Source organism: Rhinolophus sinicus, linkage group LG07 (assembly GCF_036562045.2).
Source record: "Rhinolophus sinicus isolate RSC01 linkage group LG07, ASM3656204v1, whole genome shotgun sequence".
NCBI classification, from domain to species: domain Eukaryota; kingdom Metazoa; phylum Chordata; class Mammalia; order Chiroptera; family Rhinolophidae; genus Rhinolophus; species Rhinolophus sinicus.
The window spans coordinates 87,987,404-88,013,192 of NC_133757.1; the positions used below are offsets into that span (position 1 = coordinate 87,987,404).

Sequence of the window (25,789 nt, forward strand, 5' to 3'; positions counted from 1 at the left end):
GTGCGGGTCGCAGATTGCAGAGAAGTGGATGGTAGGTTGCGGATCGTGTGGATCCTGTTTCCTGTGTCTCCAACCCAGCCACCAGCGAGAATATAGTGATATGACTCGCCTACCTATGGCTCCGTGGGTGTTCCTTTTTGGCCTCACCATGTCCTGCGTTCTTATGTGGGGAGCGGGACCAGAGACCACGTATGACACCCTGCATGACAGGGTCTTTTGTTGTTTCATACAGATTTTAGGATTATTTGTTCTATTTCTGTGGAAAATACTATTGGAATTTCAGTAGTGATTGCACTGAGTCTATATATTGTTTCGTGTAGTATGGACATTTTAACAATATTTTTCCAACCCATGGACATGGAATATCTTTTCATTTCTATGTGTCTTCTTCAATTTCTTCCATTAACATCTTGTCGTTTTCAATATACAGGTCTTTCACCTGCTTGGTTAGTGTGTTCCTAGCTATTTTATTCTTCCTGATGGCATTGAAAGTGGGATATTTTCTTACTGTCTTTATGCTAGTTCATTATTAATGTATTTTTGTATACTGATTTTGTGTCCTGCAGCTTTACTGAATTCATTTATTAGTTCTATTTGTTTTTTGATGGAGTCTTTAGTGTTTTCTGTATATAATATGTCTCCTGCAAATTGTGATTGTTTTATTTCTTCCTTTCCAGTTTGGATGTCTTTTCTTTCTTTTTCCCCCCTAATCACTCTGGGTAGGATTTCCAATATTATATTGAGTAAAAATGATGAGAGTTGGTATCCTTGTCTTGTTCTTGATCTTAAAGGAAAAGCTCTCACCTTTTCATGTTGAGTATGATGTTAGCTGTGGGCTTGTCACATATGGCGTTTTTTGTGTGGAGGTGTGTTCCCCTATATGCACTTGGTTGAGAGTTTTTATCATAAATGGATATTAAATTTTGCCAAGTGTTTTTCTGCACCTATTGAGATGATACATGATTGTTACCCTCCATTCTGTTAATGTGTCATCTCACATCTACTGCCTTGGATGTGTTGAGCCATCTTTGAAACCCTGGAATAAATCCCTTGTGATCATGGTGTATGATCCTTTAAATGTATTCTTGTTTTCTGTTTACTAATATTTTTTTTGGGGGGGGGTTGAATTTATGTTCATCAGAGATATTGGTCTGTAATTTTTGGCCCTCTCACTTCTGGTGGTCTGTGGATCTGAGCCACTGAACTTGCCTTTTGGAATATGTATTTCCTGTATGAGGAGCTAAGTGTCTGTAAGCATCTGATTTCTGCATGAAATACATACCAATTCTTAAATGCTGTGACAATTGAATGGCTGATAACTTTAGTTTGTTCTTGTATCACTTTGTTTTTTAAATACTTTGTAACCACTTTAGTCCTCCTTCCACCATAGCTATCTTAGTATTCCAGTCATGTCAGGATAATATCATGGAGGTAGTAATTCTCAGGGGTTTTGGTCTTTTCTATCTCAAAGCTTTATGTGTTGTCTTGTTCCAAGACTGGTGTGGCTGGGACCAAACTAGAATTGCCTGAACATTTAGGCATGTTCTGGGTATTGATCTTCTGGTAGAGTTTGATGGAGGGGTCACGACCTCCATGGCCTTGGTTACACCCCTTCCAACTTCCTTTTGAGGTCCCACCCAGGCCCCTCTCTTTCCTGACACAGGTGTTTCCTGCCTTTGTTGTGCCTTATGAGCAGGATTCTTTCCTCGTATCTTCAGATGGAGATGTGAATACATTTTACTCAATCAGGTTTCAGCTCAGTGGTCTCTTCCTCAGAGACTGTCAGTGTCCACCTAAAGTATTAGCCTTATCAGTATTTGTCATATTTATTAATTTAAAAGGTAAGCTTCATGAGAGCATCAAGTTGTCTTTTTGGTTTGTTTTATATCCAGTCCAAATAGCACCTGGCACACGATAGGCCCTTTAATGTTTCATTAGTGATTATCTTTTCATGCTTCTCTCCAGTGGAAGGTCCCACTTTTGAAGAGCTTGTTGGAAATTTCAAACACTACAAGGAAGGCCATTAGGTACAAAATACTCATGTATTTATGAATTCATGACCAAATTAAATATGAAACCTTATATAAAAAGAGGTGGTTTTTTTTTTGTTTTTTTTTTTATCCCCTCCCCATCCTCCCCGTCTCCTCTGGAGCAGCTCTGAGTGACATGAGTACAGGTCTGTGGGACTCCCTCCTTCCTTTCCCCCTGGTTGCCTTCAGCTTGCCACACATTGTGGGTCTCCCACCCTGACTCTGGATTTCCAGGTGAGGTTCTTGGGGAACTGGAATTTCAGCCCTTCCTCCCTCCCTTTCCTTCCCCAGGGAGAGGGACCCCAGCAATGACTGGCTCCCCCACAGCCTCCCCAGCTGGTGTCTGGGTTGCATCTGGGCCTGTGGGGCTCCTGCATGGTGCGGACCAGCTCTGACAGGGCAGCTGGGAAGGGGCTGTGGGTCCCTGAGGGGTGAGCTGGCCCTGGTTGCTGGGGTCGATCTGTGGCCCGTCTCCTGTGGGCTTCCCGCACCTCCTGGGTCACCTTCATTCTCTCTCCCCCATGAAATTTCTCCATCCTTATCTGTGGGCCAGATGGCTCAGCCCTGCAAGCTCATGGACACACATTTCCCCTCACTTTGGACGTTGGGCCCCTGCTCTCCCTTACATAGAGTTCCTGAGAGGCCCCATGGCTCCCCTGCCTCCTTCCCCAGAGCAAAGGTGCTGGCGACAGAGCTGCTCCCCGCTTTGGGGCTCCCCTCCTGCCCAGCCCATTGTTCCCTAGCCTCCCTCCCCTGAAGCCAGAGACTGAGCTCAGTACAGGGAGGCCGACCAGCCAGTAGAGGGCAGCACACATCTGACTCCTGAGTAGCCACGCAGAGGACTTGGGAGACAGCCACAGCCTTGGAGAAGTCTGGGCTCAGACAACGTAGGTCACAGCCACTCGACCTTCCACCTCCTGCTCCTTCTCTTGGTGAGGACTTCCTCTCAACTCTCTAGGTCTTGGCACCACTAAGTTGTTACAGAGGTTTCCTTTGTTTCTGGGTTTGTGCTCTCCCAGACCCAAAACCTGACTCGGTGGTGAAATCCACCCCAGGGACCTGGAACCTAAAGCATCTTTCTGGGTCAGGTGACTCCCCAGCTCTGAGCCCAGGTGCTCAGGATCTCCACCCTCATCAGAGGGACTCTGTCTTTTAAGTCTAAAAAGGGTACGGGGATAAAATATGATCCAGATTAGAAAATGGGGAGAGGGTCCAGTGTGGCCCAGCTTTTCCCCTTGGAGCTGCAAGCTGCTGTCCTCATCCTCGTCTCATCCCGCCTCTCCTCTGGACTGAGCTTAGCGCTGCTCCTGCTCAATTCTCTTTTCTCCCAAACCAGCACTAAGTAAGGTCCTCCCCTGTGATCCCTCATTACTGAGATTCCTATTCCCAAGTCAGCAAGCACACTTTTTCCTGACTCTTGACCCCTGCCCCACCCCTCCCTCTAAAACATTCACATCCTGGGGGGGTCACCTCTAAAGCTAAGGATAACCTGATTGTCATTATGGGCAAAAGCGTCTCATGTCATGTTTGAACCTTGAAGCCACCCCCCTCCTCCCCATGCAACCCCAAAACCTCAATCCCAGCATGCTGAAGGCATGGGACTTATGCTGCCCCCTCAGAGGCAGCCAGCAAGCCAAGGCATCCTCAGTCACAGCAGGTGACAACATCCTTTCCTGACAGGCACTGGAATCCATGTTACAACCTAAACTTTGGGGGCTTTCAACATGGGGGCCCCTGTTTTGTTTTATAGAAATGTAAGCCATACACAGTCTTTTTTCCGTTCTTTGAGGGGATAGAGGCTAGGGTGTTTTTGTTGGTGGTGATTTTGTTGCTCTTGTTTGTGTGTTTGTTTTTTTGCTAATTTTGTCCCACCCCATAAGAAGCTGTGCTAACTAGAGGCTGGGGGGAGCCCAGAGGAGCTCGGCATTGCTGCGCCCAGATCCCCATCACCCGCTTCCTTCTCTCCATCCCCCGCTTTCAGCTGTTTTCTCTAGTCTCCATCTCAGAGTGGTGAAGGAGGGCGGAGGGAGAAGCTTCTCACTGCACCAAGAGGCACTGCTTCTGGCCTGGAGCTCTGCACAAACTCCACCACCCTTTACCATGCCCTGGGAGGCACGCCAGCCCAGTGCAAGCCTCCACATGTGTGGCCTCTGGCGGCTGCACCCAGGATGTGGAAGCCTTGAGCTGGGCTCTGAAGGCTTAATGTCTACCCTGACTTCTCCAGTGAGGATGTGAGTAAGCTCTATATGGAAATGCCCACAACACATCTGCAACCCTCAAGTCCACTGGTGGAAAACACGGCCAGTAGAGGCAGGAACCTCCCTAAGTACTGCTACTCGCTGGGAGGGGGCTGCCTCCACAGACCACAACTCTCTCATCGCTGGAAGAGTTTTCCCTTTGATTCTACGGTTCTCCAACCCAGAGACAAGATGCCAGCACTCTCAGCTCCTTCCTGTTCCCCACCTCCCAGCACCTGTCCCCTGCCCTGCTTCAGAATGGGAGACCTCTCAAGGGGTCCCTGTTCTGATCCACAAGGCCCAGCGCCTCTCGCTGAGAGCTACACTGGCTGGTGAGAACAGCTCCGCCCTTACGGTCCTGGTTACGTGGGTCCCCTGGTCCCTGGAAGGTGGAGGGGGCGATGCAGAGAGCAGAGGGGCAAGGACAGGTGGGCACAATAGCAGCAGGGTCAGACGAGGGTGGCAGCATCTCAGACCACAGCCGAGGAGGAAGAGGGGGAAGACGAGGAGGCGGCGGGAGCGGCCGGCGAGGAGGGGCTGTTCCAGAACAGCCAGCGCCGCTTGGGCTGCCGCTTCAGGTGCAGGTAGTCCTCCTTCTCGCGCTCCTTCCGGGCCCGCTGGTAGTGATCTTCCTCCTTCAGGTACCACACAGGGGGCCACCGGTGCTTCTCAAAATAGTCCTGGTTTTCTGGAGCGGAACCCAGGAGGGCTGGATTAGAAGGCAGGCAGCAGGGGCGAGAGGAGCGCGGGGACCTGGCGGTGTCCAGGGACACCCCCCTCCCCCTACACACACGCCATGGGGACCTGGAGCGGGGCTCCCGGGTGTCCAGGGACATCCCCCCCCTCACACACACACACCACGGGGACCTGGGGCGGGCCTCCAGTCCCTGGGGCCAGAAGTGCAAGCCCCAGGGACCACAGAGACCACAGTCTAGCTACGGAGCTCCCTCAAGAAAGTTAAATGGGAAGGCCTCAATGGGGGCTGACTCTGTACTGGGCATAAAATAGGCTGAGATAAAGAGTGATGGAGGAGGAGGTGCGGCATGGCTGGGATGAGAGGTATCCGGCAGAACCGAGGTCCTGAGGGGAAGGGGCTGCGGAACAAGAGGCTCAGACAAGAGCAGGCTGGGCTGAAGGGTTTGGACTGATTTTGGAAGGTGTGGGGAGCCAAGGAAGGTTTGGAACCAGGTGATTGATGCCACTGGAGGTGTGCTTTAGAAAGAAAGCACTAGAAGAGTGAAAAGGAGAGAATGGGGTGGGAGAATTGGTAGGACAGAGCGACAACCTGGTAGCAGGAAGGTCTCCGCAGAGAGGAGGGTGACCTCAAGGACCCTGAGTGGCAGGAACTCAGGGAGGTCAGCACCCCTCTCCCTGGTGCCCCGGATCTGACACATTCATTCAGCAGAGCCACAGGGACCTCCGCGACTATCTGGACTTCTGTGGTCCAAGCTGTGACTTGTGCCCATTCCTAGGTTGTAAAACCTGTGTGGCATGTCATGAGCAGCATTAAAAACAATTTATGTATTTTTCTATATGTGTACTGGGTCACAATATAACATGTCGTTCTTATTGTGGAGTCCTGCCCAAAAAGTCTGAAACATACTAACTCTAGTCCAACCCCTTCTTTGTACCTGTGAGAGACAGAAGCCCAGACAGGCGGAGGGAGTTGCCAGAGGTCCCTAGCTGCCCTGCCCTCCAGGCCAGTGCTTTTCCTGGGCCTCCTCTGCCTGGCTGGACACACCTTTGCAGGCTACTTTCCACCTGCAAGGTCAAGTTAGGCAGCTTCCAGGTACCCTGGGGTCAGGTCAGAGATTTGGACCCATGTTGAGGCCCCTCCAGCATGAAGGGGGGAGCAGCAGGTCCTGCCGGGGATGCTCACCTGGGGACATGGCCTTCATGTCTCGGGGGAACTTGCGGCACACATTGTTGTAGTTGGTGCAGATGTGGTGGAGACACCAGTCCGCCAACTGGTACGCACAGTGGAACTGGGAAAACACAGAAGACCCCAGGGTGAGGTCAGCACAGGGAGCTACCGTTGCTGTCAGAGCTGAAGCATCAGCGCAGGTGGGCAAAGGCTCTGCAATGGGGCAGAGCCCCCCTCGAGAGGCACACCCACACAACACTGTGAGGACATCACGTTTGATTGGCTCTTGGTGGCACCATCACCTCGCCCCTGTCCTGTCCCAGCATCCATGGAAATCTCTAGTCCTATATGGTAGCTCCCTACTGTGTCCAGCCTCCTCAGATCTCACCCCAGAGGATGTCCTCCTCAGGGGCCAAAGCAGTCTGCACTGAGGTGTTCACAACTTGGCTGAGAGCTGACTTTCCCAGGTGTGTCTGCGAGCCTGAAATCCGCCGTGCTTTCACTTCATAAACTCATCTTTAGCAGTAGACTTTCTGACGTGCTCAGGGCCCGTGTGGGAGATTTTGCTGTTATAGTTTGTATGGGAATAAGGAGGTGGGCAGTGAATTTTCGAGGGAAAGTGCTCAAGGTCCCTTCAATGTCCTAAGGCAGGTAGCAGCCATGCGTCTACACATGAGACGGGGGTTCCCTCCCCTGCCCTATGGTTGCCTAAAGTCTCAGTCCCATCCCCCACAGCCAGCCTCTCTTCTTGGTGTGTCACGATGTATCCTCCGGCTTGGAGGATGAGATAGGCTCTGCCCAGTCAGGGAACTGACTCTGACAATGGGTTCCCATCCCATCCACCACCTCCACCTCTCAGCCTCGCCCCATTCGCTGTCAATGGGCAGACAGAGCCCAGAACTGAGGCTGTTGGAGAGATTCCGTCGCTGCCATCATACCTGAGCCAGTTCCAGGAACACAAGGACGTCCCCATCGATGTCCACCATCATCTGAGTTGCTTCCATCAGCCCGGTCACTGTGTACTGCTCTGTGACACACACAGCCGGAAATCAGCTAAAGAACCACATGAGGGAATATGCACTCACGTACACCCCCAAACAGGGGCCCACTGCAGGGCAAAGAGAGATCAAGGCCAAGGGCAAGTCTCAGCAGGCCAGGAAAGGCCACAGGCGATTTAAGTCCATTCCCACCAGTGAAGAAACTGGGATTAGGGCAAGACCTTCCCAGTGGAGTGGTGTGGGAAGTGAAGGAGGATATTAGAATCAGCTAAGAGGACTGGTCAAACTCCCTATGTTGCACCAAACAGTCTGACATACGTAAGGGGAAAGCCGCCCGTGGCCTCAGCCATTGACGCTGTTGAGAACTACAAGTTAGAACTACAGATAAACCTCATTGTTTGTATTAGTTTCAATTTTATAATAAATTGTGTACTAAACTTTCATTTTAAGTTAAAACATTTAAAGAAGTAAATGCTCTCCATCCTGAATTCTAACTGTAGCAGGTTAAAGTCCTGGTATTTAATCTTTAAAAATATAACTGTATTTCCCAGCTCAGTCCACAGGAAAGACCTAGCAACAACAGCCATCACAGTAGCAACAAGCATCCCTAGCGGACAGGCTGTAGCCTTGAAATACTGTGTCCAACTGTCAGAAACCAGGACTTCATAGGGAAATGGCTGGTTCCAGGTCTGGGGCAGGAAGCAAATGAGATAAACCTGGAACGTCCTGGCATTCCACATAACCAGCAGCTCAGAGACTCTGGAGCTAAGGTGAAGAGACTTCTACTGGCTAAGGGTTCAGTACAGTATTTGAGCTTCAATAAGGATCCTTGCAGTTATTTGAACACATTTGAGTACGTTCAAATCTAAGAGTTCATAATAATATTTAAAAATTAAAAAAACGAATCGTTCACCTCAAAGGATGATACGAAACCAATTTATCTTGAAAACTGGTAAATGAAAGAATCAAGCATTCACCTGCCTTTCCTATATGAACTGTACCTCTGGGTAACCAAAGAGTAGGTGTGGGAAGTTTCTCTCTTTTTAGACATATTCTAACAGATAAACAAAGAAGGAATGATTGAATTGGAATATTACCATTTCACAACACCTAATAAATTAATGGACCCAGGCAACAATACTCAACGGCTGACAACATCACAAGAGAGAAAAGTAGACAATCTATGCCATGAAGTAGTCTGACCAAAAGAAAATTGAATGTGAATCTGATGTAGCCTCTAGATTCAACGACCAGTTTACAGGAGGAAGTTTGGTGCACTAGAGAAATACAGTCAGTGAAAATCTAGATTTTCTAGAAGCGCAGAAGGGTTTTTCCAATAGGTAAATTGCAAGGGGAAAAAAATTTAATGAACAAAATACCTATAATTTAAAAGAAATGTCATAGGTACATAAAAAAATAAAGCCATGCTACAGTGTTTAAGGTTGCACGCTTGGATGATAAAACTAGGAAGAAGAGTAAGGAAGTGAGGCCATAAAAAATACCCCTCAAAAGAAGAACAGGTAGAGTGGTAACTCCTGGGAAGGAAGGAAGGTCTGTGACTGGGACAGACAGGTGGAGGGCTCCTGGGGTGGCCAGAAGGTTCTAGCTCCTAATATGGGTCATTTTGCTTTACAGTAATTCCTTAAGCTAAAATATCTTTCATGGATTTGTGTTATATTTAGCAAAAAAGTTTTAAGACTGAATTAATAACTTCAGAGAAAGCATGTCTCACAAAACATAAGGCATCACCTATTATATCATACACGGTATTTTCCACTGATGCTTGACAAGGTACATACACAACACGCTTTTGTTCATGTTTTCTAGCCTGGACTATTTCACGGGAAAAGTCACTCAATGTTATTTTGTATGAGCCTTTCTGTGCAGCAGTGCTATTTAACATGTTTAATGGCCACCTTGTGAAAATTACCCATGTGTGCTTAATCAGTGGTGCCTATTTGATTTGTCTCTGATTGCCCGCCATGATGAAACAAACTTATAGAAGCATCTATACACATTTATTTTTTCCCTTTCGGTCATTTCTTTGGCAATAGTCTTTCTAAAGAATTACTTGGTCTAAGAGTTTGAACAGTTTCATGTGCTTTGGAAAGACCACGCCACTTATGGACAGCGTGAATGACATACTATTACAGCTGTGATCTTCAGAAGCCTCTGTCTTGCTCCCTGCCCTAACACCCTCTGTGTCCCCAACTGTGGCTCTTGGACTCCCTCTGCAGGCTCAGCTCTTAACATTCGGTTCTGTTCAATGATTTCTGCCTTCTTCCTATGACCAAGCCCCATTTTATAACCATTTCTCATCATAAGGTTGATGTTTCCTTCATACCTGAGTCCCAAACTTGGGTACTATCTGCCCAGGGCCCCAGCAGCTCTGACACTGGATCCTTCCCTGACCTGAATATCAGAGGCCCTGTTCTCTGCCCCACAACCCGCCCGAGAATATAACCCTGATATCAACACCAGGACAGGTCCCAACCCCAGCAACCAACACCAGGCAAATGCCAATTCTCACATCAACAGGAGCTGTCTGCCTGCATCACGGGCCCCAGACACCCTTCATCTGGGCGGCACCATTTCTCTCTCCAGCCCCTTGAGCCCCACTGCCTGCCGCTTCACCTCCCTCCTGCCTCAGTCCCTGCTCTACCCCAAGGGCTTCTGGGTTTGGTTCCTTCTAAAAGCTGAGCTCCCGCTCTCACAATAGTGTCCAGGAATTAGGAGTGGCAGGTCAATATTTGTTGTCTGTTTCTGGGAGAAGAAAGAGAAAGTGAAGGTGGGTGATAAGGAGAAAGAAGAGAAAGAGGAGGAAAAGGAGGAAGAAAAAGGAAAGGAGGAAGGATGAGGAGAAGGAGAAGGGCCAAAGGATTGAAATGTGGAATTGCGTTATATTCTTTTGACTTGTGAGGCTTGCCTGAGGGAAGCCAAGCTGACAGGAACATCGGGCGCTACCATCCTATGGAGACCACTTTGTTGGGACAAAACCACTTTTGGAAACAGCCTACAGGTGACCCCTTTGGAGCATCTTTGTCACACATACTTCTTCACATCTGTGTCTTCACCCAACCCCCAGTACGCATCAACAGGCTTCACTTTATGTCCGTGGGTCCCTTGGTGCTGTCCCCAGCGGCCTGTCCCCAAGGAGGACACAGGTGAGAGAAGAAGTAACCACTCCTGAGGGGTTCCCTGACCTCTCCCCCTGGAAGGCCTGAGTGCTCGGGTGTGTTACCTGTGAGGGCAACCAGGTGCGGCAGGCAGAGGCGGTTGGCCAGGATGATGAGCTTCATGTCGTCCAGGTCAGGGCTGGAGGTGAACATGCCTGTGTACAGGTACTCCAGCACTGCCCGCATGCAGCTCTTACTAGTGTAAGGAAACACAACCTGCAAGGGGAGGAAAAGAGCAGCCCGCAGTGAGATCTGGCCGTAGGTAGGCGTCACTCAATTCTGAGCGACTCAAGGCCCTGGCCCTCACAGCCAGTCTTCCCCAGACAGGCAGCCATCCCTGTGCTGCCCTTGTGCCTGCTCAGAAGGCCCCCAAAGGCCTATCTCCCAGAGCTACAACTTTGCTGAGCCCATCTGGCAGCACCAATAAGCACAGCTCTAACAGCTTTTACAAGCACCTGGATTCTCACTGCCATCCTTCCAAAGCCGTTTTGGCCTGGAGGACGCTGGAAAGAGTCTTTCCCATCACCTAAACCTATACCCAGCCCCTCCTCGCCCTACAGTGCAAGTGGGATACAGAATCAGCAAGCAAACACCAACTGGCTTCTCTCTGGCTGCTCTAAGCGGTTGCTTTGGGCCTCCGGGATCTCCTTGGAGCAGCGCTGCTGCAAAAACTGCTTTCTCATCAGAGGCAAGTCTCTCAGGCTGCGTTGGGAACTGGCTAGAGCTTTGAAGCTGTTTCTATGGTACTGACAAGTGCCCAGGGCTGCTGGCCCCTAGGGCTTCAGAGAGTTCCTCATCTCTCACTTCACATATCCCAATCCTGTTCCGCTTCCAGGAGCAGAAACTGACTCAAATCTCAAGCCTCCCCTCAGCCTTCCTTCCATAGGACTTCCTTCCCAGATATCCTAGGAAATGCCTATCCTGTGTCCCTGGACATAGTCCTGCATTGTCTTAGTTCAGTTTTTCATTCAGGTACTTGGTGAGCACTTACTAAGGGGCCAGCGCTGGTGGAGGGAGTACTTGCACAAGTGAAGACCTAGTCACTGCACTCAAAAGACCTCACCGACCAAACTGCATGCGGACACTCAGCACTCGAAGCAGCTGCACAAAGTAGGACCTTGTTAAGTGCAAAGCTGAGTGCTGGACAGTTAATGCTACAGGAGTTCAGAGCAGATGAATAACACCAAGGGCCACGGCCTGGGTTACCCTGCGTGCTGGGAGAATGCAAAGGGGAGAAGAGATTTAAGAAAATATTGCTAAGGACACACTGAGAGGCCCCTTCTAGTTCTGTTCCTACTCTCTGTGCCTAAGAAAGTAGCAGTTATCAGTGAGAGAGCAGGTGAGAGTGGCCCTGATTAAAGGGAAAGGTGATTCTCTAAAGTGTTTCTTTTTAGTTTCTGTATTTTGATGCTTTGACATCTGGGGCCTTGCAGACCATGGAAGGACTGGCCCTCCCAGGGCAAGCAGACTCCTAGAGATAGTAACTGAGTCCCCTGCAAGCTGTGCACACCAAGCAATCCAGAACCCACACCCCCACCACCTTCTTTATCAGCTCTCACACTCCTGGCCACTGCCCACCTGCCCCCGTCACCTCAGGGCCAGGTACCGGATGACTAGACAGCCCCTGCGCCCCACAGCCCATGAAATTATTCAAACCAGCCAATCCTAAAACTTACCCTGCCTCGCCCTCCTGTTCCTTCCCATGGAAACCACAATAAAGGCTGTTGCCCACAGTTCTCCATGCTCCCTCTGTCTCCTGACCAACCTGGTGCCTCGCCCTATACCCCACCACCACTGTGCATGCCCCCTCTTATTAGATTGGAGTATAACAATCTATCTTTTCAATGGGAATTTTCTCCTGATCTTATGGCTTTGCGATGCCTCAGTCATAAAACCTACATTTTAAAACAGTGATAGATTTAGTCTGGGACATGCTGGATTTTTTTCCAGCTGTTTCACATGTGTCAGGAAGAAGCCGAGGTACAATACATAGAGCCAAGGAATCAGAGGTCTTGAGTTCAAGTCCTAGCCTCTCCTTTCTACTTACACAACTTTGCACAAGCCATTAACTTCTCGAGGCCTCACTTTCCTTCGGTATAAAGTGGGAACACTACATATATGAGTCATGTGAGAGACGATCTGTGATAAGGTATTGAAAGTGCTTTCTAAACTACAGCATTAAGATGTTACTAAAATTCCCTGTTCTGGTATACTGTAAAATCTTGGCTATGGGAACCATCTCACAAACTTTACTCACTGGTTAGCACATAGTTAACGCCAAAGAAAGCACCATTAAATGACAGATACCTCAGAGGCAAAGGGTGTAGGTCTCCCCTCTCCCCCACCATGCCAGCCTTACCTCCCTGGTGGAACTCTCCACAAACGGCCCCCCAAACATGGCAGCCATCCAGTCACAGCTGGAAATCAACAGGGGCTTGTGGGCACTGATGGTGCCATCATCCAGGATGAAGGTCACATCTGTCCGGGAGAAGAGGCATCACATGACGATGTGGTGAAAGAATGCAGGACAACCAACCCCAAGAGTTGACACTGTACCCAGACAACCCATTTCCTTCTGCAGCTGCAAGCTGGAGAGAGCTGTAAGACCATGCTCTAAGGCTCGGGGAACCGGCTGCAGGAGCACAGCCACCGTATCTCCAGGACATTAGCAGCTGAGATGACCAAAATGCTCATCGGACCAACCCGGACTCCTCAGAAGGCTGCTGGGAGAGCAGTCCCCTACCTTCCGGCTGTCAGTTCCTAAGCATGTTCCCTACCTGAGAAGGTGCCCTTTGCCAAGCACTCCTTAACCCGGTTGGTCCGGCGGACGTGGAAGGCCTTGGTGATCTCCTGGTTCATGAAGGCCTCGTTGTTGAGAATATTGGCTACCATCATGCGCAGATCAAAGACCTCGAGCAGCTCAGCAATGTGGGCAATGTGCATGAGGTCCCGCTCATTCTCGTCCAGCTCCCCTGTGTACAGGTACTTGAGAACAGCCCGGAAGGGCCCCGGCTGGATGGAGTTGTCCATTTTGACCACCACCATCAGTCTGGATTTGTAGGTCAGTGGATCTTCTGCCATCTCTTCCTGGATGCTCACAAAAGCTCGGCTCCAGGAAGACAGCACGCGACCCCGCCCAGGCAGGTACCCTGTTCCATTGCCCCGCAAGATCCCGTCGCTGGTTGAGGCCCGGAGCCCAGCGGGACCGGAGCCCCCGCCCTCCTCCACGCTCTCACACACGTCAAAGCTGGCGGCCCGAAGCAGGAAGTCCCGGCCGTGGTGGTGATGGTGGTGATGGTGGTGGTGATCAGGGTGAGCCCGGTGGTCCTCTGGGCGGGGGACCCCTGTCCCCGAGGGGCCCCCCAGCTCCCCCTCACTCAGGTCCATGAGGAACAGGTCGTAGAACTTGGAGGAGGAGGTGGAGAGGTAGATTTTGTGGGCAAAGATGCGCACCCGCTCCTGCAGCACCAGGATGACATCCGCGCACAGCGGGTCCTCCAGGAGGTGGGCGGGGCACTCCTCACTGCTAGAGGGGGGGTCGGGCACCACGATGATGGGGGGAGGGGGCTTGGGGGGCAGGAAGGGCGCCTGCAGCAGAGGCCGCTGCACGTTGCGGAGGTGGGACTTCCAGAACTGCAGGTGGCGGCGGGAGATGAGCGCTGCGCGGATGGCGTTGTCAAAGACGTCCTTGATGCCGAACTGGGCCACCACACTGGTCTCATAGTAGGGGATGCCCAGCTCCTTGGCCACCTCCCGACCCTTCTCCGGGGGAAGGATCTCATTGGGCTTAATGGGCCTGGTAGGTTCGAGAAGGGAAAGCAAAGTCATGGTGGTGGAGGATGGGGGTGGGAGAGGCAGCTCTCCAGAGCCTGACTGTTCTTCACCAGGCTGGGGGGGTCTCTGCTCAGGATCTGTATCCCTGCCCCACTCCTGCCTTGCTCACTTCCACTGATCTCTGCCCTTTCTCCTTTGTCTGACCAAATCCTGCCAGTCCTTCAAAGCCTACCTCCAATCCCCTCTTCTGCCAGGAAACGCCATATCTATCAGGCCCCGGTGAGCTCCCCAGCTCAGAGTCATGGTAACACTAACTTACCTCTCTGGCAATTAGCATGCAATTTGGTTTTTAGCCTGTTCACATATTAACTTCACCCCCCAGCAAGATTATAAACCCCTTTCACACAAAGACTGTCTGTCTCCTTCTCTCCTTATGGTGCTTAGCTCAGTATTGCCCACACTGTGTATAACAGATGAACAGATGGATGGATGGATGGATGGATGGATGGATGGATGGATTGAAGGAATGAGCACTCTTGTTGGCTCCCTATGTGAGCTTGTTTGAAATGGAGGGAGAGATATAAGGCTCAGTGGACTCCCTCAGGGCTAAGCAGGGAGTCATGGAGACATGCCCCTCACTCTGTCTCCCTCTTTACCCTTCCCTAGGCACCAGCACCCCTACCTAGCCAAGGGCCGCCTGGCCCTATTGACAGCCTCCAGGTCAGCATAGCGCAGGTCCAGCTGGCAGCCCACCAAGATGACAGGTGCTCGGGGGCAGAAGTGCTTGATCTCTGGGTACCACATGGTCTTGACATGGTGGAGGGAATTAGGGTTGGCAATGGAGAAGCACAGAACCACCACATCGGACCTGGGGTTGAAGAGTGAGGTTAGGGGCAGAGAAAGCTAGCGGTAGGTTATCTGCCCCTGGAACAAGGAAGAACATGCTTACCCGCCCCACTTGTACACAGTGGCCCCACATCTGTCATATCTGTTCATATGATCTCACACAAAACACAGAATAATAGTTCCTCTAGTTTATGTACCTCTTATTTAGCATTTTAGAGCTTTCAAAGATTCTTATTTTGTCCTAATGGCTATGTTGTTAGAATTTACCATTTTTACCACCTCGAGGCTAAGAGAAATCATCTCAGAATTAGGTTTCCCTAATTACCCCAAATCCCAGAGCTAGTCGTCAGCCAGGCTAGGACTCAGACCAGGCGTCCTGACTCCAAACCCGCTCCTCTCACTGCCCGGCTGCCTCTCCTGTGAGGACCCGCCAGTGCTGTCTGCTCCACTGCCTCCTCTCAGTTGTATGTCTCAGGGTTGCTCCATTCCTTGGGAAAGCAAGGAAAGCCCACTCCTTGGCTCCCTGCAGGCAGCAGAGGCTTCCCTACCTCCCATAAGCAAAGCGACGGTCTTTGTGGTGGTCTCCAAAAGTGTCCCAGAGGCGGAGGGAGACGCTGACATCATCTACCACATCCCTCGAGCGTTCCAACACCTGTAGGGGTGGACAGAGCAGGGTGGGGCCCAGGGGCAGCAGTTCTTGGGGTCCCTGAGTGTCAGCTCCGGATGGTGCCAGCTCACCCCTGATGATCCCAGGCATCATAGGGGGTGCAGTGACAGAGAGAGCACCTCCCGCTGTGTGCCCTGCACAGCACTTCTATCCAGGTGCCTCCTCTGTAGGCTCAATAACAAGGGCAGTATCCAAGCTGGCCAGGAGGGAAGAGACTCTACTCCCAGCTTTACCTGCAAATTGTCTGGCGTCTCTGACCTTTTGCTATCAGCCAGCAGCTTCTTTCCTTCTCTCAGTTCTCATCTCTCCAAGGGCCTCCCCCCCCACTCCCTAGTGCTCCCCATTACTAGGCTGTGATGGTACAAGATGCTGTAACCCAGGCACCGGCTCAGCCACGCAAAATACAAATGTGGGAGGAACCTCCCCACCTCCTTCCGGGGTGGGTTCCCCTCAGCCCTCTCTCCAGGGGCGCCTTCCTCTTCAGCTGCCCCACCCATCCCCACGGGACTTCCATGAGCCCAGCACAGTCCAGGGTTGGAGACCCCAAGTTATGGCTTGGGAAGAAGCCCAGATACATGGTGTAGGCCCCCTGCTGAGTGGCTTTGCAGCCTTACCTCCTGGCACACCCGATACTGGTCGATGGCCCAAACTGTGGGCACGTGAGTGGCGAGCAGCTGATATTGAGTGAGGGTGGCATTGCAGGCCCGGGCACAGATGAGCCTGGTCTTGCCCACGGCGTTGTCCCCCACCACAACGCACTTGATGGTCTCTACGTTTGGCCTTTCATAATCCATGTCAGAATCCATTAATTGGGACCTGAGGGAGAGGAGAGAAGCGGTCAGGATGGCTTCGCATACCAGCTTCTGGAGGGCCAGGGCCAGCAGCTCTCCTCGGCCAGAGCCGCCCCCTCTGCCAGCATTTGAGCCGAGAGGAGAAAGGAAAGGGCAGCTTTCTGAGCAGTCGCTCCACAGGGGCCCGAGAGCTGGGAGCCCATTCAGGCTGTGCGGAGGCTTTCCACTGGAGGGACCACTTGTCGCCTTCTTCTTGCCACCATCCTCCAATTGGGCTTCTGGATGGGGGATGCCTGTGAGAGAACCCCAGGCGGAGCCTGTCCAGGGCCTGTCCCCTCTCTCTCCAAAGGAGAGTCTGCCCGGGAAGCTCACTCATCATCTGCTCTCTGGCCAGCAGGGCTGTGGCAGCAGAACAACAAACAGCTGAGAGAAGCACAGTCGGGGCCAGGTCCCCACCCTTTCCCAGCATGCCTGAGGGCAGGACCACTTTAAAATTTAATGGACTTGTCAGAGCTGGGTGCGGCTCTCCTGGCCTATACCTTCCACCTCTCTCCTCCCATAGTGGATTTCCAAGCCCCCAGCCTCCTTTATGGAAACACCAGAGTTTTTCCTCCCAGCTTTTCTAGGCAGAGAGGCTTCTGGATGCACCTGAGCAGCCCCTGGGCCTCTCCTCTCTCCTCTGGGTCTGTCACATGGCCTGTGTGGCTCACTCAGCTGCAGGCCCTGTTTTGAGATGGAGGTAGGGGTAACCACAGGCCTGTAACAATATACTCCATGGCCAGTGGGCTTTGCCATCCACTACCCAGGAATGCCCTCCAAGCATCCTGCATCCAGCCTCAGGTGAGCTACGCCCCTTCTGCACCTAGGGAGGGGGATGCTCGAGCTGGAAGCCCCCAGACAGCTGACTTTCTTAGAAGGACACTTATAAATTGGTTGCACAGGTGATGGGGTTGCTGCGGGGAGCACAGTCAGGAACAAGCCTGAAATTCTGGACAAATGCTTGCCTCAGTTTCCTTCTGTGTTGGGCAGAGAGGAAGTGGTTTGTTCACCCTCAGAGAGGGATGGCTCAAATTAACAAACAGGACCTTCTGTAGTCAAAATGTCATGTCAGTGTTTAAAAAGCTGTCACCAGGGGAGGGCCCTTGCCTAGAGAAGGCTTTCACTGGTGGTCTCCCTGCTGGCATCCATCCTCTCGGAAGGTAGGGCAAGGTAGACATTAGTAGGAGGCATTATTATTAGGCCTTGGTTTGGCTGGGGTCATTGGCCTGCCCCTGCTCACATGTCCTGTGTGCATGAAGTCTGCTGGGGGCTGGAGCAACCTGGAGGAATCCTTCCTAGACTAAGGAAGGCTGAGCTCAGAGGAGTCCTGGAGGCTGCCCAGGTGCCCTCACTGCTGAGCCATCCAGCCTGAGAGCAAGGCCACCAGCAGCAACAGAGCAGCTCCATTCCTGCCAGGCTGTAACTGGATGCCAGCATGCAGGAATGCGGAGCTGAAATATCCAAGTAACGATGGCAACTGAGATTTGCGCAAGTGGATGCATCTTAGCAACCTAAGCAAAAAGTGCAGCAAGGACTTCTCAATGAGACAAGCACCTCCTACTTCTTGGAATTTTACAGGAGTGGGACCTCAACAAGGGTCTCCACAGCAGGCCCCTCCCCAGTTTCCAGGGTAACGGTCTACATCATCATTCCTCTCCCTCTTCTAGCCCTCCTCACCCTCCCCGGCAGACAACCGTTATTCTAACCACCATGCTGCCTCCTCGTCACTCTCTCTCCTGAGCTGAGGACTGGGAACCCCATCTTGACAGTTCCTGGTCTCAAGTCAGGCTGCTGGGAGGATGTATTGGCGCTGGGAGGAATCACCTGAGTTGTGGTTTCTGTTTTATTGACCGAAGAACAAAACAGATAGAACCCAGAATACGAACATGTACAGTTATAAGAGAAAAAGAAAAGCCCACTAGCTAACAGAACTCCTTCCTCAAATTTAGATTGCATGTAGGTGTGCAGGAAGGGGGGATGAGGAGCACAGAGAAGGAGCATCTTGATGGCGGGGAGGATGCCACAAGAGCAGAGCAGTGCTGGTCTAAGATCAGTGAGTTTATGACTAACACGCTCATGCACAAGTGCATAAGCAAGGGGATATGGTTCCGTAGGAGGTGGTGCTGATGCTGTGGTTCCCAGCACGCCTCCCAGCAGGTCCTCTACCGACTTTCTGTCCAAACTTTCTATCAATCCCCTAGAGCCTTGGTTTCCCTTTTCAGACCACCATGACCATAAAAAGCCTCACCACTTGTGACGGAAAGATAGTATACTCTTTACAGATTATGGAACTGAGAGTCAGAAACACTTGAATTCAAATTGCCTTATGCACCTCTAGCATTAAGGAGGGGACAGCCACCCAAGCAGAAGAGCAACACACACTGTGCTGTGAGTTTAGACACCAGAAGTGCTGCTGGGTGCTGCTCAGGCGGGACAGCCCCTCCCATCCTTCCCCTGCTCATCCTTCCACTTCCTCCCTATTTTCACCCCTCCACCCCTGTCCCAAATGCTTGACTGGTAAACTCCATTGTCATATGTAGGAAAGGGCAAATCACTTCACTTCTCTTGGCATCAGTCTGCCCTTCTGGAAAATGGGTGTGAGGGCTTTGGAAGAAAGTCTCCTGACTCTTGATGAATTCGTGCCAAGAGAGGCTGGGCTGAAAGGAGGTCCTTGCTTTCTTATGTAATGTGGAATTATATAATGCTAGATTACATATCTATATGTGTAATTATATCGCTCTTTAAGATACAGACTGGCCCAATTAAGCCAACAGAACTCTTAGTCTAATCAGGCCTGTCTTAAACAAGGATCCTATACTGGAGATAGTGTGCCAACCCAACAGTAATGTAATTTTTGCTCTAAAATATTGCTACTTTACTGTTTCATTGCTGATGTATAATGATACATCCCACTCACTGAGCTTCTCAACTTCCCCTTCTGGAACTCTCTCCTTCAATGACTCTAGATGTTTCTGCACAAGTGCCTCATCCCCATGCTTCTGTGACTCCTGAGGACTCTCCGTAAACTATTGCTTCCTTGCCACCCTGCCCTGGGCATCACAACCCCCAATTCATTCTGCTCCCTCGGTGATCCCAGAGTCACCTAGATGCTCCTTCCCCACACTGCCCCAGGATCCCTGTTCCCTCTCCAAAAACAAGCTCTTGCCCACTGCTCTCCCAGCTCTTTGTACTCAGGCCAGACCAAAAGGCAAGGTGTGCTCAGATTAGCTACAACCCTCACTGGCTCCCAGTCCCACCCCCACACCCCTACACACACTCTTTGCAGAGCCCAGAAAAGCCCCTTTCCCTCCCACAGCTGATACAAGCTTCTTCATCTGTGGCTGCCCTAGTCTGGTTGTCAAGGAAACGACAGAATCTCCCTCGTAGCCTGGCTTGTTTCCTAGCAACCAATATCCCACATCCCGCATCTTACAAAATGCGAAAGGGAGAAATATCCTGAAAATGAAGGTAAAAATCAAGGAGGATGGATAGGAAGGGAGAATCTGAAAGAGATGAACGGAGAAGGTGGCCTTCGAATTAAAGGAGGCTCCCACCAGAGTCGCTGACATTGTAATATGAAGGAAGATGGAGTGATGAATCCCCCCCACAGATCCAATGGATAGCAAGGCCCAAAGGGATCTTGAGTGGTCATATTAACAAAAATGCAAGCCTAACAAGAATAAGCCTTCTCAAACACCAACAAGCGATGCTAAGGATTTCTCCCAGTAGTTTGCCAGAACTCAGATACACAGACTGCAATGGAGTTGACTTGAAAGAAACATCTCTGGAACGAAGAGCAAAGCACCCAAATTCCATTTTTAACGGAAACATTTCCACCACTCTGGACCTGTTTCCTGACACGCTGCTCTACACACACACACACACACACACACACACACACACACACAATAAAAAATTTAAAAGGGGAAGGCCTCGACAAGCCAAGGTAATAAAGTCATCTTCCTTTCCCTAGAAAAACCCGGAAAAGGTTAGTACCCCGCCCCCTGAGACCCCAGCAGCCGAAGCTGTAGCCCAGGGAAGAGCAGGAGCGAGGGGACGTCGGGAGGGGCAGTTAGGAGGGGCGCAGACAGAGCCAGGAGAGCGCAGGAAGGTGAAGCGCCGCGTTTCCAGAGGCTGCTTGCAACCCAGCCATAATAGAAATTAATCATTTACTTACACCACTACATGTGACGGGGTGATTTCTAGTGTAAGGAACACATCTCTTCCTGCTAAGCACGCTCATTTTAGTGAAATGTCTGGGGTCACTCCGCGCGTGCAAGTTAGGACAATGCCGGCGCCGCCGTGCTGCTGCTACTGCTGCCGCCGCCGCTGCTGCTGCTGTTGCTGCCGCTATAGGCTCCCGGGTCGGGTGCGTTAGATCAGAAACTCCGACAGAGCAGCCCAGGCCGGACGGCGGGCCGGGAGCGGCCGCGCGCGCGCCACTGCAGCCATCGCCTCTTCCGGATCAGCATCTCCCCGTGCCCCGGGCGCCCAATGTCATGGAGGCGCGCCGGAGCCGGGCTGCGCGCGGCCGCCCCGACCTCAGGCGCCTGGGCCGCGCCGCCGCCGGGGGTCCTCTGCCTGCGCAGGCAGGAGCGGAGACGGGGGCGAGGCCGCTGCTGCTACGCGCGGCCCGCTTCGAGGACGCGGCCGCCAAGACGCCTAGTGCAGCAGTCCTGGGGACTGCACACGACCTCTTTCTTTCATTCACAAAAAAAATGAAAGGAGGAATCAAAAAAAAAAGAAAAGGGAGAAAAAAGAAGAGGGGTAGTCGCACACTGACGGCTGCCGTGGCAGGCACCGCCCACCGCGGCGCTCCGTTGGTGGAAAGGGGCCGGGGGGCGGGAAAGGGGCGGGGAAAGAAGGGGATTGGGCGCCCCTGCTGTCCCGCTCCCTGCCCCGCCCCGTGGGGGCAGCTCCCTCCCTCCTTTCCCTCCCTTCCTCTCCCTCCCGGAGGGATGCGGAGGGTACGTGGGGTCTCGGCTTGTCACCTGTGCGGGCTCGCGTCCCTCTACCTGGTGAAGCGCAAAACCTCGCTGGACTCCCACGGGGTTTGCCCCTTCCCTCCGGGAAGCAGAGAAAGAATTCCGAGAGGCACCCTAGTCAGCCCTAGAAAGGATGAGAATTAGGGGACGGGAACTGGACGTTTTTTCCTTGTCCCTTAAACCCGAGCCTCCACTGTTGCCCACGGGGAGAGAGAGACAGCGTTTCTATACACGCCCTCTGCCGGCGTGGGAGTTTTCCTGGCGCGGAGGGCCTTCCTCTCTCCATCAGCACCCCTGCAGCCGCAGCCTATGCTTCCGACTGCCATGGCCCTTCGTGAATTTTAGGTTGGGAACCTGTACCACCTGCATCTGGTTCCCATCTAAACCTTCTCTCCCTCCCTCGTCTCCAGCAGTTTCCACCTCCATCCCACCCCATCCTATTGCCACCTTGAGTTCACCAGTATCGTTTGGCCTCTGAAAGAAATACCATGAAGGCTCTAGTAGCCCTGGAGATACCTCTGGGTCTCTGTCTCAATTTACTCTTCTGTAAAATACAGAAGTCACATGAAATGACATCTGTAATATGAGTGGCTAGTTTGGTTATAATGATGTTGACTGCTAGTAACTACAGTAGTCAGTCTGGTTTTATCCATCTTGCCGATTACTTCTGGACAATTTTTAAAGCCCAGACTGAAATGCCTTTCACTTAAACCCCTCCATCACACCTCCAGCTGGTGCTCTAAGAATGCAAATCCACTCTAATACCAGTTTATGCAAAATATGATTAGGAAGAGAAATCTTTTGCCAAAAAAAGCCAAATAAAAAAATGACTTTTACATAGTCTGAAGCATGCGCCCCATCTATGAATGCATATGATTGGAAGTTGCCCATGAGGATGTTCATGTTAAGCATACTTTCGGGCCTGGTTCACATTCTATAAGTGTCTGAATGGTGGAGGATGCCTCCCCCACCTCCTCAATCTAGAGAAGAGCTGGAGAAGAGGTTGGGGATGAATAAGGGTGCTACTTCACCTTTCTAGCTAGGACTCCCTCTCTATAAAACAGAAAATACTGGTTTGAATACATAGTTAGGAAATAAGTTCAACCATGTGCAGATGTGTTCTCCCCACATGTTTGGCATTGAAGAGTCTCACTACATCCTCTGTGTGCCAGAAATCACTGCAGGTGCCACCAGGCCAGGGGTCCAGAGCCTCTTCCACGTGCACCTGTTCCCCCCACCCAGCTCCAGAGTGCCAGCTTGTTGGCTTCACTTTTCATACATCCAGGCAGCAGGCACAGCCCCAGTACAGCAGAGAGCAGGAAAACAGAAGGCCCTCTACCCAAACAAAGCCATGGGGCTACTGGGCCTGCAGCTATGGAGCCAAGGCCCTTTCTGTCTTTTAGGAAAGAGCCAGCTCAGCCTGGGAAACTCACTGCTCAACCAAGCTGGACTGTGAGTCATCAACGGTGTAAGGTTGGCCAAATAAAGTTGTACCTCCTGCTCACGTTCTGTACACTGTCTCAGGCAGAGCTAGATGTTCTGCTGGGGGTGGGAGGGGTGAGGGGAAGGGGAATCACCTTGATTCCCAGCCCTGCTTTCTGCCCACAATCCTCTTTCAGCTTTTCTTCAAACCAAAGTCCTTCCTGACTTTCTCACCCCTCAGACATTCCCAGTTACAGCCCCACTCAGCCTCTCCTGTTGTCATAGTTCCTCAAAGTCCCCTCCTCCTCTAAAACCAAATTTCTCCCCCCCCCCCCCACTTGGTCCATTATCACTGTTGAACAATCCCATCCACCTTGGGCTGGGGGCCTCCACAGATCTCTCCCTCAGGCCAGCCTACGAGGACCTCCCATGGTTTCTTCTTCCAGCTCAATGACCAGGATCTCCAGGCACCAGCTCCCAGCTTTTTCCCCACATCAGGGCAAAGATTCTTGATGTGAGAGGCAGATCACCACTAAGCTTCAGCTCTCAGCCTCTGCCTCAGTTGTGGCTGATGCCAGGCCTTCTCTTCACCCAGTCCTGGCCTTCAACTCACCCCTCCCAGTTACTCAAGACAGCCACAGAATCTTGACTCCTGGGCCAAAGATCTGGCTACCACATTTGCTTCATCTTTGCCCGGCCTTCCAATGCCAGAATCCTGGAAAACAGTCATTCCCGTAGGCTGGGTCCCTTGCCAGTAACCCAAGAGTTGTCAGCACCCACTCTGAGCCTTGTCCCTGTCCCCAGCTCTCAGCCTTCAGCAATGTCTCATAACACAAGCAGCTCCCTCACTCTCCCTCCCCTTGCCCCCCTCCCACCCCAGCCCTAGGGAGTCTATTTTCCTTGCTCCAGATTACTTCTCAAATCAGGCCTGGTGGGATATTTTTCCAGAAAGTCTTCTGGCCTCTTTCTTTCTCTGCCTCCTCCTTTCTTCTGTCACACACACACACACACACACACACACACACACACACACACCATTTTGTCCATTTCTTTGTAGCACTTCAGAATCAGCTATTTATTCTCCCACGGTTAGTTGGGCTTCCACACGGTCCTTCCACTGGTTGGCCTGGGAAATGCCCTGCCACAGCCTGGCTTACTCACCCCAGGAGAGGGTGGAGGGTGAGGGGGGCAATGCCTGGCTATGCCTGAGGGGCACCTGGCATCTTGAACTGGGATCCAGTCTCTGACTTCCCCTGATATCTCTTCCCTCACCAAAGCCCTCTTGTGACATCTACTTCCCAGTGACATAAACCCCTTGAACTGGACCCCAAAAGGCAATCCCTCTCCATAACCATCCTCCTCGAGGATGTTTCATACATGGTTGCTGTTTTCCCAAAGCCTGTGGCCAGGAGGCCTAGTCTGGGGAAAGAACTCTCCATCCTGGTTTTCAGGAAGGCACCCACACAGCAGGCTCTCAGCCAGTGCCAGCAAGCCCTCCTCTCCCTGTGGCTCTGCAGGTCCTTTCCCAGTGCCAGCCAAGCTTGTGGTGCCCTCCTCCAACCTGCCGGTCCCATTTGTTTCACAGGCAACTCCAGACTGTCAGCTATTCACGGGCTCCTTACCTCTTTTCTCTCCACCCCTTTCCTGGAAAACTGAGCCGCTGTGAAGCCCACCCCACCAACCTTGTGATGTGAGCTCTGCTCCCCAGCCCCGAGTGTGCAGGAGCACGTGGTACTGCCACCCTGTGCTTGGAACAAAGTTCAGAACGAACCAACCGAGAGCAAGCAGTTGCCCTCAGCCTGAACACTCTTCTTCTTCCCAACCCCTGCACCTGGGTAATGCTTACTCATCTTTCAAGTCTTAGCCTAGATGTCACTTCCTCCAGGAAGCCTTCCATGAATACCCCCCACAAAGTCTGGATTTCCTGCCCTTCCTCTGAGCTCCCCTAATAATACCAGTCACACTACTCTACACTGGGTCTCTCTCGCTCCCTCACAGTACTGAGAACTCTTTAGAGAAGGGATTACGCTTATTCAAAAGAGTATCCTTTGTGCTGGTCTGGCAACAAGCACTCAATAAATGCTTGATGGATGAATGAATGTTTGGGGTGGGGAACTTGATGGGAAAGAGGAGACAACACTCACTGGCTACTCACATGTTGTCCAGAGACATCTTGCACAGGCTGTACCGGCCTTTTCATCTGGTTGCCATTGCTCCCAGCTCCCTCTAATCTCCGGGTTGGGCTGGACTAAAGAGAATGGGGCAAGGCAGGGGAAGATAGTGGGAGAAAGAATGCGCACACTGTGATTACACAAAGAGGAAGCGCCAGGACGGCCAACCCAAATGGAGGGTCTTACTCGGGGCAAGACCTTGGTTGCCGTTGTCCAGGCTCAATAGGCTGAGATACCCTGCCTGGAGGCCAGGACAGAGGTCGCCCAGGGAGGCAAGGGGCTATGCAACGGCAAGAGCTGGGGTCATGGCCCATCCCATGCTGCGGACATCTGCACATTCTGAACTGGCTTGGAAATTTGGAAAGAGCAGTTCATTGTCTGTCCGGAGGCCTGGATTCTGTCCTTGCTGAGCTGTGTGATGTTGGACAATTCCATCTCCTCTCTGGGCCTCAACTTTCTCATGTACAAGGTCAGGTGACTTCCAAGGTTCATTCCAGCACTGACATCTAATATGAGTTCCTAGCACGGAAGGCCTGTATTTTCATTTGAGCAGCTCCTGACCCAAATTGGGACTCAGCAAAATATCAGCTGATGGCTGCCAGGGCCGAGAATGCAAGAAGGAAGTATTTTGGGGGAAGGGCGTAGTGTTAGACGTGTAGTAAGAGGCAGAGAGAGAATCTAATTTTGCATTTATCCCCACTTTCATTTTCCTTAAATGGTCAGTCACAACCTTGGGATGAGTTTGGCCAAAGAAAATTCTAGAATTTCAGGAGAGATAGGGAATGATCA

The 25,789-nt window shown here is 51.6% G+C and overlaps 1 protein-coding gene across 1 annotated transcript; it reads right to left on the minus strand.

Moving 5' to 3' along the window:
• Positions 1 to 2,023: 2,023 nt before the first annotated feature.
• RHOBTB2 (Rho related BTB domain containing 2) lies at positions 2,024 to 21,224 on the minus strand. Its single transcript, XM_019714641.2, has 10 exons — positions 20,600 to 21,224; positions 16,207 to 16,408; positions 15,474 to 15,577; positions 14,762 to 14,947; positions 13,083 to 14,101; positions 12,665 to 12,783; positions 10,371 to 10,521; positions 7,070 to 7,158; positions 6,147 to 6,252; positions 2,024 to 4,955 (listed from the first exon to the last, which is right to left on the minus strand). The coding sequence occupies exons 2-10, from the start codon at positions 16,396 to 16,398 to the stop codon at positions 4,738 to 4,740; spliced, it is 2,184 nt and encodes a 727-aa protein (XP_019570200.2). The 5' UTR covers positions 16,399 to 16,408; positions 20,600 to 21,224; the 3' UTR covers positions 2,024 to 4,737.
• Positions 21,225 to 25,789: the final 4,565 nt, after the last annotated feature.

What these genes read in the sequence shown, in the direction of transcription:
- RHOBTB2 (XM_019714641.2), bottom strand. Translation starts at nt 16,398, where the DNA reads ATGGATTCTGACATGGATTATGAAAGGCCAAACGTAGAGACCATCAAG. An exon ending in GGCAAAGGGCACCTTCTCAG is followed by an intron (nt 12,784 to 13,082) that starts GTAGGGAACATG and finishes TCTCCCGGACAG; the next exon opens with ATGTGACCTTCATCCTGGAT. An exon ending in CATGAAGGCCATGTCCCCAG is followed by an intron (nt 4,956 to 6,146) that starts GTGAGCATCCCC and finishes GTTCCGCTCCAG; the next exon opens with AAAACCAGGACTATTTTGAG.